The 22,988-nt window shown below is 39.9% G+C and overlaps 3 protein-coding genes across 5 annotated transcripts; 1 reads left to right on the plus strand and 2 right to left on the minus strand.

Moving 5' to 3' along the window:
- The first annotated feature begins 1,896 nt into the window (after positions 1–1,896).
- LOC103709933 (pentatricopeptide repeat-containing protein At5g19020, mitochondrial) lies at positions 1,897–4,967 on the plus strand. The gene has a single exon (XM_017843481.3). The coding sequence runs from the start codon at positions 2,210–2,212 to the stop codon at positions 4,229–4,231; it is 2,022 nt and encodes a 673-aa protein (XP_017698970.2). The 5' UTR covers positions 1,897–2,209; the 3' UTR covers positions 4,232–4,967.
- Positions 4,968–6,534: 1,567 nt separating this feature from the next.
- Positions 6,535–9,287, minus strand: LOC103709934 (pentatricopeptide repeat-containing protein At4g39530). The gene has a single exon (XM_008795469.3). It carries the CDS (start codon positions 9,156–9,158, stop codon positions 6,678–6,680), a length of 2,481 nt encoding a protein of 826 aa, XP_008793691.2. The 5' UTR covers positions 9,159–9,287; the 3' UTR covers positions 6,535–6,677.
- A 1,451-nt stretch (positions 9,288–10,738) lies between these two features.
- LOC103709915 lies at positions 10,739–20,285 on the minus strand. 3 transcript variants are annotated; one of them, XM_008795446.4, is made up of 6 exons: positions 20,139–20,285; positions 19,181–19,244; positions 18,778–18,946; positions 15,663–16,734; positions 12,484–12,653; positions 10,739–11,214 (listed from the first exon to the last, which is right to left on the minus strand). In XM_008795446.4, the coding sequence occupies exons 3-6, from the start codon at positions 18,909–18,911 to the stop codon at positions 11,106–11,108; spliced, it is 1,485 nt and encodes a 494-aa protein (XP_008793668.2). In that variant the 5' UTR covers positions 18,912–18,946; positions 19,181–19,244; positions 20,139–20,285; the 3' UTR covers positions 10,739–11,105. The 3 variants fall into 3 exon arrangements, with proteins under 3 accessions (XP_008793668.2, XP_008793669.2, XP_008793670.2); XM_008795447.4 differs by having other exon boundaries at positions 19,216–19,244; positions 20,139–20,284; XM_008795448.4 differs by lacking the exon at positions 19,181–19,244.
- Between the last annotated feature and the right edge of the window lie 2,703 nt (positions 20,286–22,988).

Consider the following 22,988-nt stretch of genomic DNA (forward strand, 5'->3'; position numbering starts at 1 on the left):
TAATTGATGAGTGAGTGATTTAGTTAATATAGATTAACTAAAAATAGTGAAGTTAGAACAATACACAATACAAACAACAAGAAGTATAGTGGTTCGGTGCTCTCCTATGCATCTACGTCCACTCCTCAAGTGACCCTTTGGGAATTCACTATAATTCCGCAGATTATAGTTGGATTATTTTTCGGGCTCACAATCCAAAAATTTTTACACTTGGTTTTCCGGGATCACCAAAAATCTATGTTGGTTTTACGGGCTCACCAACAAATCTTCACCATTGGTTTTACGGGCTCACCAACAAACCTACACTATTGGTTTTACGGGTTCACCAACAAACCTACACTGTTGGTTTTACGGGCTCACCAACAAACCTTACAAGATTGTTAAGAAGAAGAAGAAGGTTGAAACTCCTAAATGAGCAAATATAACAAATATAAGCTACAAAGAAGAGTTAGAATATAGTTATCGCTTTGATATGGCTCTTCTCTTTTTTGTCAATGAATGCATTACTCTTCAAGGGTTGGTGAAGCTCTTAATGCCTCTTATGATCTGCTCAACCACTTCCTTTTAACTATTGAATGAAGCACCTTGATGAAGAATACTAGGGCTTTATCTTTCTTGAGTGAACTTTGATTTTCATGCGAAAGATAACTTGTTCTGATGAATAGTATCATTATAAATACTTTCCCACATGTTTAGGTTACTCCCCATTGGTTAGATTTGAAAAACTATCCGTTACTAGCCGTTGGGAGGTCAAAAAGTACTTCCGCAGAACTAGCCGTTAAGCTTCTGCCCGTGCTGGGGTCGACCCAAACTTTCCTAGGGTCGACTCAAACCACTGTTTATCATACTTGGGGTCGACCCAACTTCCACTGGGGTCGACCCAACTTTCACTGGGGTCGACTCCTGCTACAGCGGGGTCGGCCCTCTCAGGAATCACAGAACCTTGTATTTCAGCTGTTTTTCACTGGGGTCAACTCAACTCTTTTTGGAGTCGACTCAAGCTACAGTGGGGTCGACTCAAGTTCCATTGGGGTCGACCCTCTCAGGGATTTCAGAAACACAGTTTTGAACGACATAGCCTTGGGGTCGACTCATGTTTAGTTGGGGTCGACTCAAGCATTCTTAGTTTCGGCTCCATTTGGGGTCGGCTTAGGGAAAGTTGGGGTCGGCCCTCTCAGTAAATTCCAGAGACTTCTTTTCTTGAGGCTTGAAGCTGGGGTCGACTCAAGCATACTTGGGGTCGACTCCACTACTGTTTATTCGTGCCATTTTCGTAGAGGTGTGCCTGATGGTTCCATGATGTGCCAGGGTCGACTCCACCTTTGTTGGGGTCGACTCATTTCATACTTTGCTGCATCTTAAGGTTAGACTCATCTATACAATCAATGAAATATACTTCAAGCAATTTTGAATGTATGCCATGGTAGTGCTACATACTCTTAACAATAAAAATTACTATTTTACCCTTAAGAGTACGTTTCACTTGAAACTTTGCTGAATTAGAATTAAGAATTCACTATCCCTTTTCTATTACAAATTTTATCTCATTATTAATCATTGAAAGACATCTTGATCTCATTCTTCTAATGTATCGAGAGTGTTGAATTCAGTAATGATGTATCATGTTAACTTGTAGTACTTAATTATATATTTCCTCAATGGTTGTGTTAATCATCAAAATAACACTATCATCCTCATATTGGGTGTATCCCTATCCGTGATGTATGAAATGTCCGTTTCAGCCAAAAAAAAAAAAAAATAGAAACAAAAATATTAGACACATTTCATGCATCGTCAGAGAAGTTGGCATCATATAGTATAACAGATTATTTTTCTCCTTCCAAGATCTGTTTAGTTGCATGAATAGATAAAAATTGAGAGAGGAAACCTTTTTCTTCCATTAACTTATGGATACCAGCATCTAAGTTTGTGAATAAACCTAAAAAAAAAACTGAATAAACTTGAATAAAGTCAGCTTATCTAGTTTTACAAATTTATTCATAGCAATGGGGATGATACGATGATGGTAGCTTTTTCTTTAATATAAATTACGGTAAATTGATGGCCGGTACATAGTTATAATCATATCAAGCTTGACTATAACCATATTTTCGTTATAAAAAAGCAATAAATAAAAAATGAGTGCCGTAAATAGGCGAGAAGTCGGCATTCCGAAAAACACGCTTGTAAAGAAAGAGAGACGCATCTAATGCTCGATGCCGCAAGAGGCACGGCCTTCTTCCCTCGAGTTCTCAAACGCTGCCTCCATGCCGACGGCCAACTACCCCTTGAGTTCTCCCTCGTTGCGGCCCTCAAGTCCTCCGCCACCTCCCTCCGCTCCGGCGAGCCCCTGCACGCCCTCGCCTTCAAGTCCGGCCTCGCCCGCTCCAACCACTTCGTCCGCAACGCCCTCCTCAACCTCTACGCCAAGTGCGGCCGCCTCGATGACGCCGCCCGCCTCTTCTCCTCCCCCGACGCCCCCCTGCTCCGGGACGCCGCCTCCTGGAATATCATGATCGCCGCCCACGCCAAGGCCGGCCGACTCGCGGACGCCCGCAACCTGTTCGACGCGGCGCCTCGCCGGGACCGCGTCACATTCACCTCCATGATCATGGCCCTCGCCCAGGCCGGCAGCCCTGCCGAGGCCCTCTCCGTCTTCTGCGACATGGCCGCCGCAGGCGTCGCGGCGAATGAGGTCACGCTCGCAAGCGTCCTCTCCGCCTGCTCCCGCTTGAGCTCACCACGAGGAATCTCTATGTCCCACGCCGTGGCCACAAAATGTGGGCTTGATGAGTATGTCCTCGTCGCGACCAATCTGGTCCATGCCTATGCCGTGTGCTCGCAGTTGAGTGATTCTCGAGCTGTTTTCGATCGGATGCCAGAGAAGAACACAGTTACCTGGAATGCGATGCTCAATGGTTATGCTAAGGCCGGCCTCATTGATCAAGCTGTAGACTTGTTTGAGAGGATTCCAGCAAGAGATTTGGTTTCCTGGAGTACGATGATCGATGGGTACTTAAAGGTTGATAGGTTGGAGGAAGCTTTGATCACGCTTTGTGGAATGCTGCAAAATTCTGATGTGAGGCCGAATGAAGTCCTGCTGGTTGATTTGCTCTCGGCCTGCGGCCGCTGCTCTGCAGTTCGAGAAGGTCAGCAATTGCATGCTGCAATTATAAACACCGGATTGGATTCCTACGATTTCATGCAGGTGACACTGATCCATTTCTATGGTGCATGCAAGCTCATTGATCTTGCTTGCCTGCAATTCGAATTGGGATGCAAGTCACATGTTTCATGCTGGAATGCACTGATGGTGGGGCTAGTGCGGAACAACATGGTGGATGCCGCGAGGGAGCTCTTCAATGACATGCCTGAAAAGGATGTTGTCTCATGGAGTACCTTGATTGCTGGCTATGTCCAGAACGGGCAGTCCAATCTTGCTTTGGAGCTCTTCCGAGAGATGCTATCAATGGGGTTTGAGCCCAATGAGATCACGTTGGTGAGCGTTCTCTCTGCTGTTGCAAGTTCCGGCACCCTGGAACAAGGGAAGTGGATCCATGACTATGTGATTAACAGGTCCATCCCTCTAACTGATAATTTAAGCGCAGGGCTTATTGATATGTATGCAAAGCGTGGGAACATCATAGTTGCAATCCAAGTGTTTGATCATGTAAAGGAGGGGTCAGCTTCAGTGTCGCCCTGGAATGCAATAATATGTGGTTTGGCGATGCATGGGCATGCAGATATGTCCCTGAGCATAGTCTCCGATTTGCAAAGAAGAAACATTAAACCCAATTCGATCACCTTTATAGGAGTATTGAGCGCATGCTGCCATGCAGGTTTGGTAGATTCAGGGAGATGCTACTTCGAGTTAATGAGAAGAAAGTATAAGATAGAACCAACCATAAAGCACTATGGCTGCATGATTGATCTTCTAGGCCGAGCTGGGTGTCTAGAAGAGGCAGAGCAGATGATCAAGGCGATGCCCATGAAAGCAGATGTGGCGATATGGGGGAGTATGCTGGCTGCTGCCAGGACTCATGGAAATCTGGAGATTGGGGAGAAGGCTGCAGAGAGTTTGACAAGGCTGGAGCCCACTCATGGGGCTGCCAGAGTACTCCTGTCTAATATCTATGCAGATGCCGGTAGGTGGATGGATGTGTTTCTCGTCAGGAGAGCAATGCAGAGTGGTAGACTGAAGAAGATGCCTGGATGTAGTGGAGTTTTATGAATAATTGCTGTTAGGGACTTGTGACTGAGCCATAATCCAAAGTCTCTATTTTGTAGACACAGTGATCATATTGCCTTTGCCAGATATCTGAGCGACAAAATTCTGCATCATTATTTGATTTGTTTGAAGTCATGATTAAACTGTAGAGAGCAAGTTCTTGGGGTATGGATATGTAGCAAGGGTGATTCTGCGAACTGCGGATCGTCCGTAAGCATGATGTTGTGGACCATTGATGCTTTGCAACTCAACTATTTATGCTATCACAAGGGAATTGAGCAAAGAGGGGAAGGAAAGGAAGAATGGGATGAAAAAAGATGATTTATTGGCAGTACCATTTGCTTTGGATGATCATAAATCCACATATCTGAAGTTGTGGATTCAGTGATATGCCTTAAGCAGGTGAATGCATCATTAAATTCATACCAGAGGTGGGTTATAACATGGAGCACTCAGATTTACAGCAAAAGTACAGCCAACAGATGAACTTCTTTGCAGCTGTTTCTTGAGATTTGAGCTGATATACTTAAGCTTGGTTCGAATCTTTTGTTTTATCAGCCAATAAAAGAAGCATATTTGAATTGGTTATTTTCAAACTTGTAAGAGTCTGTAAGCAACTTCTTTTGTCGTGGCTATAAACTTCTTGCACAGAATAGGTGGTTTCCAACACCAGCTATGTCATGGTTATCTTTTTAGTCTTTGAAAATTACAAAATTTTAGATGTGGGAAAATTTTGTTCTGCTATTTTTCTTGAAACTGATTGTTGCCACTAGAATTAGCCATGGATCTCATCTGTTTAGTTTGATAGAATGTGGATTAGATATAAAAATATTTTAGACCTTGTTCAGACATGATGATTATCTGTCTATGGTTAAGCAGGACTAGTGTATGTTCAGCATAAATGTTGGTTGGGATTCAGAGATGAAAATCACAAGTCTGAAATATTGATTTAAACTGAGAATGCCTGATCACTACAGCTACATCTGGTTCTAGAATAAGAGAAGTGGAAGGGGAATAGTTATGCCTATTGGTATAGTTATGGCACAAGTTGCTCCCATTTACTTTTGGATACGATCTATGGAAAACTCTAGGCTCAGGTTGTTTTTGTCATAAAAAAAAAGCAGGCACAAATTGAGAACTTTATGCCAAGAATAGTATGTGATATCTTCATTTGGAGTAGCATGCTGGTATAAGCAAATTAACTATTCCTTATGCATGTTTTTGAAAAGCTCTCTGGTTGGTACAAGGCTCGTTCCAAACCTTGTCCCTGCTTAAGACTGGCTTCTTTAGGTCATGTAGAGAAGGTATCCATGCCAAACAATCCTGTTGGTCAATGAATGGAACAGTGGATGTAAGACTACTAAAATTAGATGGTGGCAGTTTCCTCATTGCATCACCACATAAACGAAAGGGTGACTGAGATCCAATCTTCGAAGTATCCTCACCTTCAGTTTCAGCCAAGAGTCGCATCTACCGACTGCTCTACTATAGAAATAAATATCTCTTTAAATTACAGCAAGTCTGGCACTCATCCCACTTCATAAGGAAAAGCAATGGGATCCTTCTTAGAAAGGGTATATGTTTGTTTTCTGCTTCACAGTTAAATAAGACACTTAAGCTAGACTAATTGATGCTGGCTTTATTAAAAATTCAGGTGCACCATGTGCAGCAAGTATCACTGCATACATATGCATCATTGTCAAATACAGAATAGAAGAGAGTACTATTAAGTGTAATAAATACATCCTCATATGAATGACTCTTTGCTGCAGTCAGATGGTTAGAATAGACAGTAGCAAGTTCACCTTAAACAGCAAAATTTATTGAACTTTCATTCTGAAGACGAGGAAGTTCCTGACATCCTCAAGTTTCAAGTCCTCTTGATTTCCCTTTCTCAATTAGTGATTTTATTGGAACGAATTGTAAGAATGACAGTCTGATCAGCTTCCCAATTGGCTGATGTTTTAACCAAAGCTATGAAACAAGACCAGCTGATAAATATAATTATCAAGCTTGGCATGATTGAGAGTCATGCTCCAGCTTGAGGATGGGTATTTATGAATATTGATGAGGTCAGGGTCTATCGTAAATGGGTTGTTACTTAAGCCTGAAGCAAGCCCAGATTCACCCATTAGGGTTTTGTGGAAACCTGCCACTGTTTACAGCATTTTGGTCCACCCCTCCTAATCAAGTGGCCTGCCCTTTCTTATGAATAAATAAGTGTCGCACGGTTCCTAGATTGATGCTGCGCAGCACATCTTCCTTCTCTTCTTATCAATCTGCTGCTGCTCACCCTCTCTTTTGCACATCTTTTTTTGTCATGAGTAGCAGCTGAACCTGTTACATAAGCATGCTCCAGGGCTCTTGACACTAATGCTTCAATCTGAAAATGACCCGTTTCTTTTCCACACTGATGTAGATAGAACAAATCGATGATCCTACTGTGACATCAACCATTTAGATCGCCCATTAAAAGTTCAGTGGTTTCAGGTTCATGTGCAGAAACCTTGATTAGCTGCATCAGCCCATCCAACACCAAATAGATCAAGTCTGCCTTTGGATGCTCCCTACCTCTTGCGATAAATACATGCACCTCCTTCATTACTTCAATCCAACTGTATCCCGGTTCTTTTACTGCCCCGATATAATCCATTCCCTTTCTCACCTTCTCCGCATCTGCCCACATTCCCCTGGAAGCAAATATATTCGACAACAGGACATATGGCCCACTATCTTTCGGATCCTTCAAGATTGCCATTTCAGCTGCATACCTTCCCAAATCAACATTACCAAACTCTCGACATGCGCTGAGCAAGCTCCTCCACAGAACCGCAGCAGGTTCAATAGGCATCTGCTCAATAAATTCCTTTGCCTCCTGCAATTTCCCTGCACGACCCAAAAGCGTAACCACAGAAGCATAATGTTCCATGCCCGGTTTGATCCCGTATTTGTCCTTCATAGAGTGAAAGTGGCATAGTCCTTCCTCAGTGAGCCCTGCATGGCTACATGCTGATAGTACACCGACGAATGTAACATAGCTCGGTTCAATCTCCTCATGTCTCATTAGCTGGAACACTTTAAGGGCTTCTTCTGCATGCCCATGTTGCGCATATCTTGAAATCATTGAGTTCCAGCAAACAACATCCCTTCCATGAGTTGAGTCAAACAACACCCACGCTTCTTCGATGCAACCACACTTTGCATACATGTCAATAAGTGCGTTTGAAACATGAGGATCAAAGTCCAAACCTGCTTTTATGATCTGACTATGGAATTGTAAGCCATGGAACAGGCTTGCAAGATTACTAGCCACTGTGACAAGTGCAACAAAAGTGAACTCATTAGGTCTCATCCCAGCAACACACAGTTGATGGAAGAGTTTGAGAGCCTCTTCGCCTTGAGCATTCTGGGTGTACCCAAAAATCATAGCATTCCACACCACAAGATCTCTCTGATCCATCTCATCAAACACAGCTCTGGCATCATCAGTGCACAAGCACTTTGAGTAAACATCAACCAAAGCACTACCAGCGTAAAGGTCCAATGCCACACCAGCTTTAATGACAAGGCAGTGAATCTGATTGCTTAAATCAATGGCTGATAATGAAGCTGATAACCCAAGGAGACTAACATATGTCAAGAGGCTTGGATGCGGTGACCCTGATCTCATCCCATTGAACAGGGCAATTGCTTCCACAAGCTCCTCATGCCTCGCGTATCCTTCGATCATAGCATTGTAAGAAATAACATTGTGTTCGATCATAGCATCAAAGACAGCTCTCGCATCGACTAGATAACCACATTTAGCATACATATCAACAAGACCATTACTTACATACTCATCAGACTCCAATTTAGCTTTGATGGCATACGCATGAACCTGCTTCCCTTGATTCGAGGCCATTAAAGAACCGCACGAACTTAAAATACTCGTACAAGCGAACCCATCGGGTTGCCACCCTAATTTGATCATTTCAAGAAACAAATCCATTGCTTCCAAATCAGATGAATTCTGCATATACCCTGCAATCATCGTAGTCCATGACACCAGGTTCTTGACAACCATCCAGTCAAACAGCCGACGCGCAATCCTCACTTTAGAGCACTTGCAGTACAAATCTATGAGCACATTATTTATCGAGACATCCATTTCTGTTCCACTTCGATACGCATACCCATGGATCTGCCTCCCACCATCAAGAAAATCTAAGGCTGAGCAAGCACGAACGACGGTTGAAAGAACAAATCTATCAGGCGGGACTCCAGATTCCTTCATTTGGTTAAACAACCGTAGGGATGTCGCACTCTTCCCTATCTGTGAATAACCCGTGATGACCGCCGTCCAAGTCACTGAATTCGTCACCGGAAGCTCATAAAATATCGACATCGCCTCATCCATGCTTCCAATTTTCGTGTAGAAGTTGATCAAGGCAGTACCCACGAAGACATCCGAATCAAAACCCGACTTTGCTGCAAGGCCATGGACTTGAGCAGCGTGATCGACAGCCCCTGATTGAACACAGGCTCGCAGGACACTGGCGAGGATGAACTCATTCGGGCTCTCGGAAGAGGACCTTCGAAAGGAGGAAAAGAGATAGAGGGCCTCTTCCTCTCTGCAGTGCTGGGTGTACATGGAGATCGTCGAGGACCAGGAGATCATATTTCTTTCTGGCATTCCTTCGAACACTTTCTGCGCATGTCCAAGGAGGCCAGATTTCGAGTATCCATTCAGTAGCAGGTTGTTGACGAAGAGGTCCGATCGGAGACCGGCGATGATGGATTGGGCGTGGATCGGTTGGAGATGGAGGCGGGGGGTTTGGCCGGAGATGCATGACCGCAGGAGATGGACGATAGTTTGAGGTCGTTTGACGTGGGAATTTCGGAGGAGAGGCGAAGCGACGGCGCTTACGGCTGTGGATTCGAACGTCATGCGAGTGCAACGGCTGGCTCCTTTTTTTTCCTCCCTTTAAACTCCTCTGAGGTGGAGACTCCAGTTTTGTCTCATAAATAAAAAAATAATCTTATATAAACATCCGTTAAAAAAGTTTTTTTTTATGTTTCGTAGTGGCAGAAAATATTAGGATTGGAGATTTAGTGAGCTGCTTCCCTTTTTATTTTTATATTATGCATGTGTTTTACTTCTAGTGGGACCCATCATATTGCTTTAGTTCTTGATTCCATTCAATTTCTCTCTTGATCATTAAACCATACCTGGAGTTTGCATTATATGTGGTGTAGCATATAAGTTTATGTGGTATATAGTACATAGGCAGCATGCAGTATATGGTATGAGATGAGACAAGAGGTTGGGTTTCACCCTTGATCGGGTTTGGCCCTGATTATGCTTGTTTTGGAATCGATTTTAAGATTGAACTCCAAAGATCAAGCACGATTTGTTTGTCAATGTTTCAAGATTGATTTGTTTATCAATATTTTAAGCTCGACAAAGCTTAATTTCAAATTGAGACTAAGCGACAAATGAGCTTGATCGATGGACTTAATAATCCTAAATCAAGTTAAAACAAATTCCAGCTTGAATCGAACTTGATTCAACATTGATTTAGCATGTTTTGCCAACAAATTGATTCAAAGATTTTTTTTAAAAAAAAATTGATTAAAACCTTTATTCAATATACTATTATCTATATAAAATAGTAGGTGTACTATAAATATATTTGAGCCTTATCGAACTTGGTTAATCTTTGGTTCGGCTTGAAATTAATCCCAAGCATTTTTGGCTGGTTCAAGCTTGGCTTCGTTAGCTTCCAACCAAGCTTCATTCAAGCCTTTTCATTCAAACAAATAATTTCAAATCAGAATAACTAAAACTTTACAACCCATTCTTTCATGTGGAACACATGTGGATACGTACATCTGCATAACCCTAGAATTGTCAATATCATTAAACTTTTATGCATCATATCTTACATTTTTCCTAAAAGGAATTTTAGAGGTTTATATAAGCATAAAATGGTTTTATTATGCAATGATTAAACCAACCTGGTGTTATGCTTATAAATCTCTATCCTTATATTGTGTTCCGTTCAATCAGATAAAAGAGATGGCCAACTCCATGGTGAAATTTATTTTGTGATCCTCTGAATGGATTTGAATCAGCAGTCAAAAGATTTCTGTCTGCTAGTTTTCTAGGGGCCACCTTAGAAACGTACCGAGTTCCAAGGAGCAAAGCAGAAACCTAAGATCACTTTTGTTGGCGAACAAGTGTTGGGAAATATTGTGCCATCAGAACCTCCTGAAAGCATCAAGGATCATATCCAATTTCCTTTCTTCAGCATTGCCTCATCAAAATGTCATATAGTTTCTTCACTTGATTGAATTCATTTTTGATGGAAAAGTTGGCCACATGGTCCTCCAGCCTCCCAGAGTTCCACGCCAAATGAAATGTAGAATCCCATCTCTTTTTATCAAATGCCACACTATCAGAGATGCAGAATGATGACGGGTACTCCCACAAGTGCAAATCAATTTCCAGAATTTACGATGATTGAGTTGATACACTGCACAACAGAAACTCAGGTTCTATTTTGGAGAAAATATTCGGCAACAAAGACGACAAACCTTAACTCTAGAGCTGGCTCTTGCATATTATTTTCACAATACCGACAAAATAAAGTTGTTTTAGGATCAATAACTATTACATGGACCATTATACATGACCACAGGACAGAATGATCATCAGTTCCAAACTTCAGCTGTTAAACAGCCAAATGAATACATGCATACATATATATATATATATATATATATATATATATAGTAGAGAAGGGAGGAGGTCTTCGTGTCTTCATCAAATAGGAACGAAGAAAGCATCACTTGCATTGCAGTCTTCAAGTGACTTTTCACAATAAAGGACACCTCATTCAGTCCAAAATTTGATAACAGCATCTATAAATGCCTTTATAGTTGCCCAAACTGGGTTGACTTCTGCCGTCTCTAACTCCTTACTAGCCTTTCCAGATGATTTGCTGGGGCATTGGAAAAATTCCCATGTCAAAACAGAGAGAACTTAATGAGTAAGAAAAGATTTCAGGACTAAACCTTACCATAGTTCCTGGTACACTACAGATGATGCAAGATTACAACTCAAAGTTCCCTTAGTCTACTCAGAGGTATGACAATCAGGCCATGGTTCCTTTTTTCTTTGCTAGGGAAGCAAGTATTTCATGTGGAAAATTATAAAGCTATAAAAAACATATGAAACAACGCAATAAACTAATAGAGAAAAAATCTTGCATGATGTACATAAACCATGCTGATAGTTCAAGCACTGCGAAACAAACTGCATTCTACTGACAATAAGTGTTTTATCTTGGACCTTTTAGAAAGTGTCCAATATCTTCTAAAATTTTCAAACAATACCGGCATGTCTATTATATTGCACTATTCCGATGAGAGAATAGTACCTCAGACACCCCGAGATCACAAGCAGAAAGATAAGAAATGTAATAGACTGTTATTGACATCCTGTGAACACACTCATGATCTCCCATTGGCATTGCACCATTCATGACCTGTCGGCTCTCCGTTGTCTCATTGGTTCAACCACTCAGAGAGAGAGAGAGAGAGAGAGAGAGAGAGAGAGAGAGAGAGATCTGGCCACCTCTATACCAAAATCATGATGCATCAGGTAAGGCCACCCACCCTTCCCTTTTTAACCATTTATTTGACTGAAAAATAAGAAATATAGGGAAACCATGCCCAAATTTTCGAGTTCAACATAAAATTTTAACACACTGTTGGGAGGGAATCAGCTTACAATACAATATTTTTTTTAATATATAGTTCTTTTTATAAAATTATATTATTTTCAGAATAAAACAATTATTAAAAAATATACAGTAAGAAGAATTAAAAATGCAAGAAGGGGCATCTTAGTATTGTACATATTTAAGAGACTCAAAAGGCCTATTTATGAGGCTAAAAAGATTTTTAAAACCATTAAAACCAATGAAACCTATAAACAATAAACCAAAAAAAAGGGTTTGGCGGCATCCCAGTAAAGTCTCAGGACACCATCCCATCCTAAGTGTTGGGATGGATGCATCCCAATACAACACCAACTCAAGAAAAAAAAGGATGGGTGATAGTACCAACTACTGAATCCTTGATAGTCACCTTTTCCTTGTTGATTTTCCATTATTCTCCAGTGGAAAAAAGTCCACAAGTCAGCTTGGTGAATTAGGTCACCAAAATTAATATGCATTACAAGAAAATTGGAAAGATCTAAATTTTACCTGCTACAGTTGGTATCTGTGTCAGTATTGCTGCTGGCAATGTCTTCATGCTTGGTGCTGCATTCAGAGTCAGATATTTCCTTCATACCGGGGGCAAGTGATTCACTTGAAGCACTTTCTGTTTTCAGGGCCGTGTTCTCCATATCATTAGGCTGCAGCACAGGCAGTGCCTGCAAAGTAAAACATAATGGATGTGAATCAATGTGATGCACTCTAGATCCAACTCTAAGCAGATAAAAGAAAACTTGATGCAGAAGGAGCCCATTTCCAGGGCATATCAAAATAAATAGAGAAGGAAAATGTTAATTCAGAAAAGGCATAGGAACGTAATGGCTGAAGAAGCCACATACTTGGGTGTTTACAACATTCCCAAATCAGCGGACTCCGAAATGTCTAAAAACAGGGGTACGTATGCTTTGGACTTACTAGTTATGCATCATATGATTATTAAATGAAAGGTTTTCAAATAATTCTTTTGTCTATAGCTTGCTATAATCCGCTGCTTGAACTTTGGTTCATATGTGGCTTAAGATATATAGAACAATCAAGGACAGGCAAACCACCCTGAACTGCCCAGTTCAGGGTGTACCGAACTAAACCCGACAATTAACTGGATGGAATGGGCTTTCGATTCGGTTTGGATTCAGGCTTTATGTAACCCTCTTGCTGGCCTCACTCATAAAAACATCCAAAACAATAACATAACCTAAAATAATATATAATATATTTCAATAAGTTTGCAAGGCTCATTTGAGCTTGGAGCTTTGATCCAATAAAATATTGAAAAGCAGGAAAACTGAGAAAAGGAACAAAGATTACGAAAAAGAAGCAAACATGTGTTAGATGTCACTCGTATACTGTACTGTTTGAAACCTTGGAATATAAAGGGCCACATAGAGAGCTTATAATCTTTATGAAGAAAACAATTTTTTCTCATAAAGCAAAAATAAATCTAAGTGGAGAAAAAGAGACTAAGTCATTAAAATTACAAATTTGCTTGATTGAAAACCATTTATGTGGGTATAAATAGTAATATGTTGTTAGAGTTATGCAGGACAACTAATCCTTCAAAAGTCAAAACAACTTATTTCAGATAAAGCCATGTTTATTTTATTTCTTTTGAATAACCATGATGAAAACCATCAAGAGTCATCACAACTATTTGGATCGGCTTTACTAATCCTTGTGAGCCAACCAATTTTCATTAAAATTTACCTTCAGCATTACTAATGAACATTTTTGAATAACCACTGAATTTGCCTAAATTCTACCCTCCTCTTTCTAGACCCTTAGTCCAGGATTTAGCATAATTAATATAATATTTAATAGATAATATAATCAGTCATTGACTGTGCTGATACAAAATTGTTTGAATTAAAATACCAATACATACCACAGAAAGAACGAGAGACCATGTATGTTGCAATAAAAATGCAAAGCACTATTTGAAAATTAATTGTGTCAGCCTCCCAAACTTATTCAACCATGATAAGTGGGGAAAAACAAACTTCCACTATTGCACATTAACAATCAAACAGAAAATTAAAACACGGAAACAATATTTAATTTGAAACACAACTTGTTCAGTGGTCCCACTTTAACCTAGTAAAATATGTACAAGAAGGAGGGCTGCCACCAAACTAGTCTGAGCTAAAACTAAAGACGGGGCACAGGCTACCAAGGACAAGAAAGGGACTATAAAGGCAAGGAACCAGGCAGTGGGCCTCAGGTCAGATGCAATCCAAGCTGAGGGCCACTTTTGTTTTTATCGACTTATCAACACCTACCCATAAGTTCTTATAAAGAAGATTCAGACCATGGTTCTGACAACAAAACAGCATTAGAGTCTCAAATAAAACAAGATAAAATCAACAAACAACAGAGGCTCAGATACCAATTTAACAAGGAATAGTAACAAATGCTGCAAAATGAACTCAATCAAAAATCATCTAATCATATGCCCCATCGATTCAAATGATAAACAAATGCTTGAATGATAATGTAAAAACTAAAGTTAAGAAATGTTAAAATGCCTTTATATTGGTTCACAATAACTGACTCCTCCGGATTGCTAGCGGCCTTCTTTAATTCTTGAACTCAGATGGTGTTGCATTGAAAATCTCAAAGTCATACCAGACTCTCTCTCTCTCTCTCTCTCTCTCTCTCTCTCTCTCTGTCTCTCTCTGTGTGTGTGTGTGTGTGTGTGTGTGAGAGAGAGAGAGAGAGAGAGAGAGAAATAAAAAAAAAGCTATCAGATTGACAAAGGAAGTATTTTTAAGCCTTTGCAGTAAATTTTCTTCACATAAATTTTTTGCTCTCATAGAGTTTGGATTTCTCTGAGCATTGCTTTTATGCTGTTAGAACTTATTACAGACAATAAATAGAGTTCAATCTTCTTTGTTCATTTAATTGTTGCACACTTGTTCTATTGGTCCAAAGACATGAGGCCACTACGGCTTGCTGCATCTTCATACAGTTATTGTGGGGCTAAATCTAAGAGTACCTATCACATTTTGTGCATGACTGACTATGTGATTGTGATTAAGCCATGAGTAATAGTTCATCCAATGAGGCATCCATCAATACTGTCCTCATAAGTGGTCAGATATTCTTGGGTGGAAATCCTAAATCTGGATGATCTATTGTCATTTACATGGTGTTTTATAAAATTACATTATTATTACTATATAATATTTTGTGAAGCAGAACTGATGAGATCTTAATGGCAAGGTTATATGGCACACCTGATCATGTTTGCTGATAAGACAACCAAGGAAGGCGGTATTTTTTCCATAGATCCAGAACAGAACTATGTTAAATGGATTGTTATTATCTTATATCAAAGTCAAACAGAAGTACCATGCAGACAACTTGTTCTCGACTCTCCATTACTCTTCAAAACCAAGAATCTAGAAAACTGCTCCTCAAATGCAACATGCAAAGATTCCTTCAACTTGATAACAATTCTAAATTCCTGTTTTCCTATGAGATGTAAAACTATAATTTTTTTTAATAAAACTGTCTTAGCAAGTAGGTCGCATGAATGTAAAATACCAAAGATCATGAAATGTCTAAACAGATGTTTAATAGTGACATATGAACCAACATTTATGTGACTTGTGAGCAGGTATTAAACAAATAACAACAAAAAATGGAAGAAATAAACTTTTGAGACTCACCTCAGTACTTGAAGATCCAGAACCAGGAGAAACTAAAGTTTGTGACATCATTGATGTCACGACTGTTGCTTCTTTATTAACTGAACCGGAAGTATGAGTTCCTGTAGATTTTGTACTGTTTATATTGGGAACTTTGTTGCCTGGCATGAAGGGCACCTCCACTTCTGAGTTTTGCATTCCTAATACTTCCTGGGAGATGATTAAGTCGTCGGTTTCCAGGGGGCTTAAATCTAAGTCCAAAGCATTGATAGAAGAAGATGCTATTGGAAAAATTTCTTGAGCACCAGAAACTAAATGATCCACCAGTTGATCAGATACATTGCTAGTCACTGAGTTAACAGAGATCATTGCTTCTGGTAAAACATTCATCCCAGTTAATTTAGGAATAACATCGCTTTCTGCAGAAATATCAGTTGCCTCAGCCACATCTCTGCTTTTCTTTTCAACATCTTTTTCATCCAGTATCAATCCATTTTTCAGAGAAGTAATGGATACAGACTGATGGAAAGGATGAGACTGCCCGATCTTATGAATTCCAGAGTTTTCTAGAGGGACAGGATCATTTTGTTCATGAATTCCTGTATGGTCATGTGTCGACCCAGATGGTTTCTGTATTTTTTCTTTCTTACTCTGTGCGTTCACTAAAATATCATATTGACTTGAACCATTGGAGTTCTCCGAATGATCAGAGGATTTATCGTGCATAATTTCTGCAACAGAAACATCATTTGCATGAGATGCAATTATTTCCTCATCAACAGATTTTACTAATTCATAGCTTTCTTCGCTTTGATGTTCGTTAACCATAGAAGACATTTCCATCCCCTCATGATCAGCCACATGCATCAAAGATGATATGGACAGATGAACGCCTGGATCTGTGAATCTTGATGCATGCTCCTCTAAGCCAGCTTCAAGATTCAATGCCTTCAAGCTTGCATCACCAGGACCCAGCACTTTATTTTCCTGAATTATATCTCTCACAATTTCTCGTACAATGTAGAAAGACCCACCAACTTCTTTATGTGTCAGATTTAGAGAAGGAAAACTCCCATTGTTTGAAGTACGGTACCTGAAAGCAGGTTTATATATAAATAAACAACATGAATCATGCTTTTAATCACTTTGAAGGAATTCAAAGTGTGAATTTATAAGTTTGATGCTCCTGCACAAACGTATGCAATAAGCTTTATCCCAAATATGGGGGTTTAGCTACAGGAATCCTACTTCAACACAGACTTTTGATAAAGGCTGAAACCACAAAAATAACAGGATTCTTATTTTCACACCTTCAAGTAATACAAAGCTTGCATCAACAGGATGAAGCCCTTAAAACTGGTGCAGAAGGCAAACACTGACTCTAAGTGAATGGCATGTGACTTACTGGTCGAGATACATATATAATATCAAATTTTGCAGAACATGGATAGTCATCGTTCATTGCTCAATATACCACATCCAGAAACATGCAGAAAAGTAGCACTTAACAGTAGATACCACATACACAAGTTTGGCCATAGGTTTATTACAAGTTGCACAAACTGATCATTTTCTCACTCTAAGTCGACTGATACAATGTTATATCCATGAATTAATTTCTCTAGGAACCTCCAAGCTTAGCAAGAATTCTCACAGCCTTTGAACCTGAAGTGGACAGCCCTTCTTTGCACGAGCCACTTGCGGATAGCCAGTGAACAGGTGAAAGTCCTAGGTTAACTAGGGAAATCATCTTAAATTGGAAACCCTATGTTTCCCCCCCATATCATCATCCAACTAATGATACCATGAAGAATCAGCTGTCTCAAAACCCCTAATGCACTATAAAAATCTTTCCAAGTTAGTTCCTCCATCTTGCCATATCAAAACATGCCCATCAGGAAATAGCTTCTATTCTCCAATCATAACCATACATGCTCTGCTAGGTCACTGAAGATGATCAAACGCACGAATATTATCCTCAATATATGATGATAGAATATCTTCGAAGATTTTGTGAAAATTGTGATATAGCACCTGGATAAACGAGTGATTAGGAAAAGTGCCTAATGTTTCTCTTAAAAAGAATAGAAAAGAAAAACTTGGATAAAAAACATGCTGCCTAATAGGATCTAACAGATAACGTGGACACATGAGCTAAGGGTTTAAGCTGAGGTTTGGGCTGCTTAGGCACTACTTGGTACTTTAAACAGGAAGTTCAAGCTTATATCAAATTTAAGGCAAGCTTAATCGGACTGTCTTAAGCTTGGCCTAGGACTTACATGGATGAGCCAATCTTGAGACAAGCCCTAAGTCATATTTATTTTTGCAAACCAGCAACTACTTGGACTTGGTTCATTTATAAGAAGCCTCAGAATGTAGCTTAAGATTGAGTTTTTTTCTCTAAATGAGCAAGCGTAATAAGTCCATTGTCCATCTGAGCCTATGCTATTCATGAATAACTCAGCTACATTAGCTACTAGATACCTTAGTAGACAGCTTGCTTCCACTTATAACTCAATAAAAACTGCTTAGATTTTCCAACCTAGGCAACCTATGAGTTCTTCACCTGTTGCACATACTGAAACTGTATGGATGCAAATATGAAACTGATGCATAGAGACATTTCAACAATTTTAAAATGTGATTTTTGAGGGACAAATTGCATTAGAAGGAAAAATTTTAATATAAACATCCTGGAGATAAATTTCTAATAGGATAATAAGAAATAGTTCAAACAAATTATTCTTGATACCATCTGCTACATTGCTCCTCGAAACTAGAAGACTCATCAAATTGCATGTTATGCATTATATCGACTAAGCTGCATGATTCCATAATGATATGCACTCTTTTTTTCCAAAATAGGATAGCCATATGTATATTGTTCTGTACTAACCACTCCAATTTAAGATGTAGATGGAGGATCGTATAAAGCAAGTCGTGCATACCTTACAACAATGGCACCACCTCTGCAAATGACACATGACAACTATAATGCACAAGTTACCTTGGAATATAGGTGAGAACTAATCAACAACACGATATAAATGCAGAGGCAAGAAAGGAACTATAAAATACTTTCTAAATTAATTTTCAAATAAGTGGACATATCTCATGTTTAAGCAAATGTGATTACTTCTTTATAAAGGACTCAACCATTTTTCTCCTCTCCTCTTTTGTTCGTCGACGGCGAGGCTTCTTTTCTCCATAATCATCCCGTCTAGCTAAAGCAAATGTTTGCCCGACCCAGCTGGCTTTTAGGGCCTGCATAATGTTGGAAGTTCACCAGATTTTTCGATTCAAGCCTGCATGAATGTGACAACAAGATTAGCAGCATGATTATGCGAGTCCAAAACCTTCGACATAATGGATGTGTATTACAAATTATGTAGAAGGTCGGTATAGCTTCGAGTGTAACAATTAGGAAGAGAACAGCATGACCAATTCATACATTTCAGAGCATAATAAGATATTCATAGATGTTTCAAGTCAATAAAAGAAACATGCATTGATTTCTTGACCAGTAATATATCACATACACAGCACAAGAAAAGAGATCAGCATCATGCATCACCTCTGACCGGTGCCCCCACAAAATGCAGACTGCAGGAAGATCAGGGAAACTAAATTAGAATTCAGGGTCCTATTTGATTCCCACATAAGAATAAGTGTTTAACATGTATTTCCGAATAAACAATTTGCACTAGTGTAAAACAAACAGATACCTACTTGACCTCTTTCATGTTATATTGGACTTCCTATATTTTAAGTCAAATGACAACTTCTGGTCCATAATATACATGTTATTACATTTAGCTGGCAAACAAATTAGCGAGAGGCTTTCTAATCAATGAATCCTTTTTCTAAGAGAAAAAAAATAAATAGCGATATTGCAACTACTAGTTATTTAGTACATGTTGTGTCTTTGTTTTCATATATTGTGTCTCTCATTCTCACATTTTTTCATCTCTATTATCCCTTTTCTTTTTTGATCAATATCAATGACTCTTATGCGGTTATTCAACATAGACACACGCCTAAAAATGTTCAAAATTGAAACAATAACTTCTAATTTGCTTATCCAATCTAAAATCACCAATGAGGTATCTTAGTATATTACTGTTTTCACATAATCTATGGTCTAAATAAATTTAACAACTTTAGGATATGATATCTCCTATTCTATCGATTATCCCATATGCACTTGCATATGCCTTCTCCCTCTAGCCCCTCGAGCTATATTTGGAATATTCTTCTTAAAAGAGAGAACTACACAAAGCCGCAGAGAAAGCTTCCTTCAAATACCCATTGAAGAGTACCATTCCGTAAAAATGACTCAAATACACAACATGGAACAGCTTGTGAGGACAAAAATGCGAGTGATAGCCAAAAGCATTACCAAGAAGAAAAAAAAAAGGGATTTTTGGACAACCTTTCAGCAACACAGTAGCAGCAAACAAGATCGATGGAGAGAAGGAGAGCGCCGAGGGTGCATACCTTCTAAGGCGGGGAGAAATCAGAGAGAGATATGGAGAGAAGCAGAGGGGTTTTCTCCGGGGCGCAGTGTGATTTGGGGTTTTTCGAGGGTTTTGTGGATGGGAGCGCGGCAGGGTATAGAAATCGGCCCGCCCATCCATCGCGGCCTCACCCCAACCGGCGTTTTAAATGCGGAAGAAAAGCGACGAGGATCTAGCGGCTTGGATGGATGGATCTGTTTCGATGATTAAGCGGACGGTGGATCACCATCTTCCGCATGAATCTTCTATGCGACCTGATTGGACATGAAAGTCAGTCCTGTCACCTGTGCCGTTAATTTTTTTTTATTTTTTAAAAAATATACCACTCACACCGAATGCAAATGAGTACAACTAAAAAATTTAGAAAAAAAAAAAACTGGCTAAATAGGGAGCATCCACTATTTAAAAAAAATCACCTGTGCGCGCGCGTATACATATATTTGTGTGTGCGTCATGATAACTCTGCGACGTTTTATGCGGATCTTGCCTCGCTAGAATAAGAGACAATATTGCTAAGGCTATTTTCGGTAGTTACAAAAGTTAGTTTTAAAAAAACAAGCTAGTATTTGAAGGAATCAGTTGTGTATTTGAGTCATTCATTCCGAAATGGTACAGTGGAAAGCGCTATACTAATAGGATAAACAAAAACGATGGTAATAGCTATGCTGATGTTAAGTAATTTATATTTTCTTACAAATAAAATCTTCTTTGTGAGAGAAAATTACGTTCTTTTCAAGTTCATAATTTATTCTTTAATAATTATTTTCAATTTTTCATTTTAAGCATTCTTCTTATGAAAAGAATTGTGCCTTAGGAATTACTAACATTCAAATTTTAACTTCATTGAATCAAAAAAAGATAGCATAATAGGTTAAATTTTTAATATTCTAAGTTAGCCTAAACATTTGAAGCAAGTATGCTCTATATACCTAAAATATAAATTAAAATATCAAAAACAAATATTTATTTATTTATAACCTTCTCATTATCGGAATTAGTGATGGGCATCGGGCCGTGCCGGGCCGGCCCGGCCCAGGCCCACCGGGCCACGGACTAAACGGGCCGTGCCGGGCACGGCCCGCTCAGCAAAAAACGCAAGCCCGGCCCGGCCCCAGGCCCGTGGATTGGCGGGCCGGGTCGGGCACGGCACGAGACGGGCCGTGCCAGCACGGCCCGTCTCGGGCGCAAACGGGCCGTGCCAGGCACGGCCCGTCTGGAGGGGGGAGAAAATAGCCGTTTCCAACGGCTATTTTTGGTTTTTTTCCCAAAATACCCCTCCCAACAGTCCAAAAACGGCTAATTTGAGGGGTATTTTGGGAAAAAAATTTTCTGGCTCGCGGGCCGTGCCGTGCTTGGCCCGCAGGCCGTGCCAGCCCAGGCCCTTATGGGCCGTGCCGGGCTCGGCCCGCGGGCCAGAAAATGGTAACCCAGTCCGGCCCCCTTCATGGGCCGTGCCAGGCACGGCCCGTTACTGTAGTTCGTGCCGGGCCGTGCCGGGCCATGGGCGGCCCGGCCCAGCGCCCATCTCTAATCGGAATAAGCAATCTTAATTGATTGTGAATGCAAATCATCTATTCGTGATATCAAACCAATGTTTATATTTGACGATTTGTTTGTTTTTTAATCGCTTGATATGTGTGTAAGAAACTTATAACACATAGTTGAGAAGGAGCAATATATGTTGATGTAATAAATAAAATATTATCTAGCATCTATTTACTAATACTAATGCTAATGGCGAAAAATAAATATCAAAATTTATTTTTTCGAGTCATATACTTCAGCCTCACTTTTGTTGCTAAGAATCATAAGATGCCCATACACTAGAACACTCAGCATATGGAAGAAGTGGGATATTGTTGACTAAAAAAAATAAGAAATCTGTCAAGTGTATAGAAATAAGAGAATCTAAACTCGAGCTGGATTTGTATAATAATGCCTCCAAATTTTTAGAGCAAAGACCACCGCTGCCAGTTCCAGATCATGTGTTGGATAGTTCTGCTCATAGGGCTTCAACTGTCTAGAGGCGTAAGCCACCACTTTTTCATTTTGCATTAGAACACAACCCAGTCCTTTCTTGGAAGCATCACTAAAGATGGTGAAACCTCCAGAACTAGGTAGAGTGAGGACAGGAGCAGATACTAATCTCTGCTTCAACTCCTGAAAACTCTGCTCACATTCTCCACTCCAGATGTACTTTGCTCGTTTCTGTGTCAAACGAGTCAAAGGAGTGGCTATCCTTGAAAATCCATCCACAAACCTTCTGTAGTATCCAGCTAGACCCAAGAAGCTTCTGATCTCCGTCACATTAGTCGGACGAGGCCAGTTCACTACTGCTTCAATCTTCCTTGGGTCCACTGAAACTCCGTTCCTGGAGATCACATGCCCAAGAAATGCAATGCTATCCAGCCAGAATTCACATTTGCTCAGCTTGGCATATAACTTCTTTTCTTGCAGAGTTTGCAAAACTAACCTCAAATGATGTTCATGCTCTTCCTTGCTTTTGGAATAAATCAGGATGTCATCAATAAACACAATAACAAACTGATCCAGAAATTCCTTGAAGACCCTGTTCATCAGGTACATAAAGGCAGCAGGAGCATTGGTTAATCCAAAAGGCATAACCAAAAATTCATAATGACCATACCTAGTCCGAAATGCTGTTTTGGGCACATCCTCTGTTTGAATTTTCAGTTGGTGATATCCGGACCGTAGGTCTATCTTCGAGAACACTTGAGCTCCTTGCAACTGATCAAATAGGTCATCAATCCGAGGCAATGGGTACTTGTTCTTCACAGTTACTTTATTCAACTCCCTATAGTCAATACAC

The sequence above is a fragment of the Phoenix dactylifera genome, chromosome 12 (genome assembly GCF_009389715.1).
Source record: "Phoenix dactylifera cultivar Barhee BC4 chromosome 12, palm_55x_up_171113_PBpolish2nd_filt_p, whole genome shotgun sequence".
Taxonomy (NCBI): Eukaryota; Viridiplantae; Streptophyta; class Magnoliopsida; order Arecales; family Arecaceae; genus Phoenix; species Phoenix dactylifera.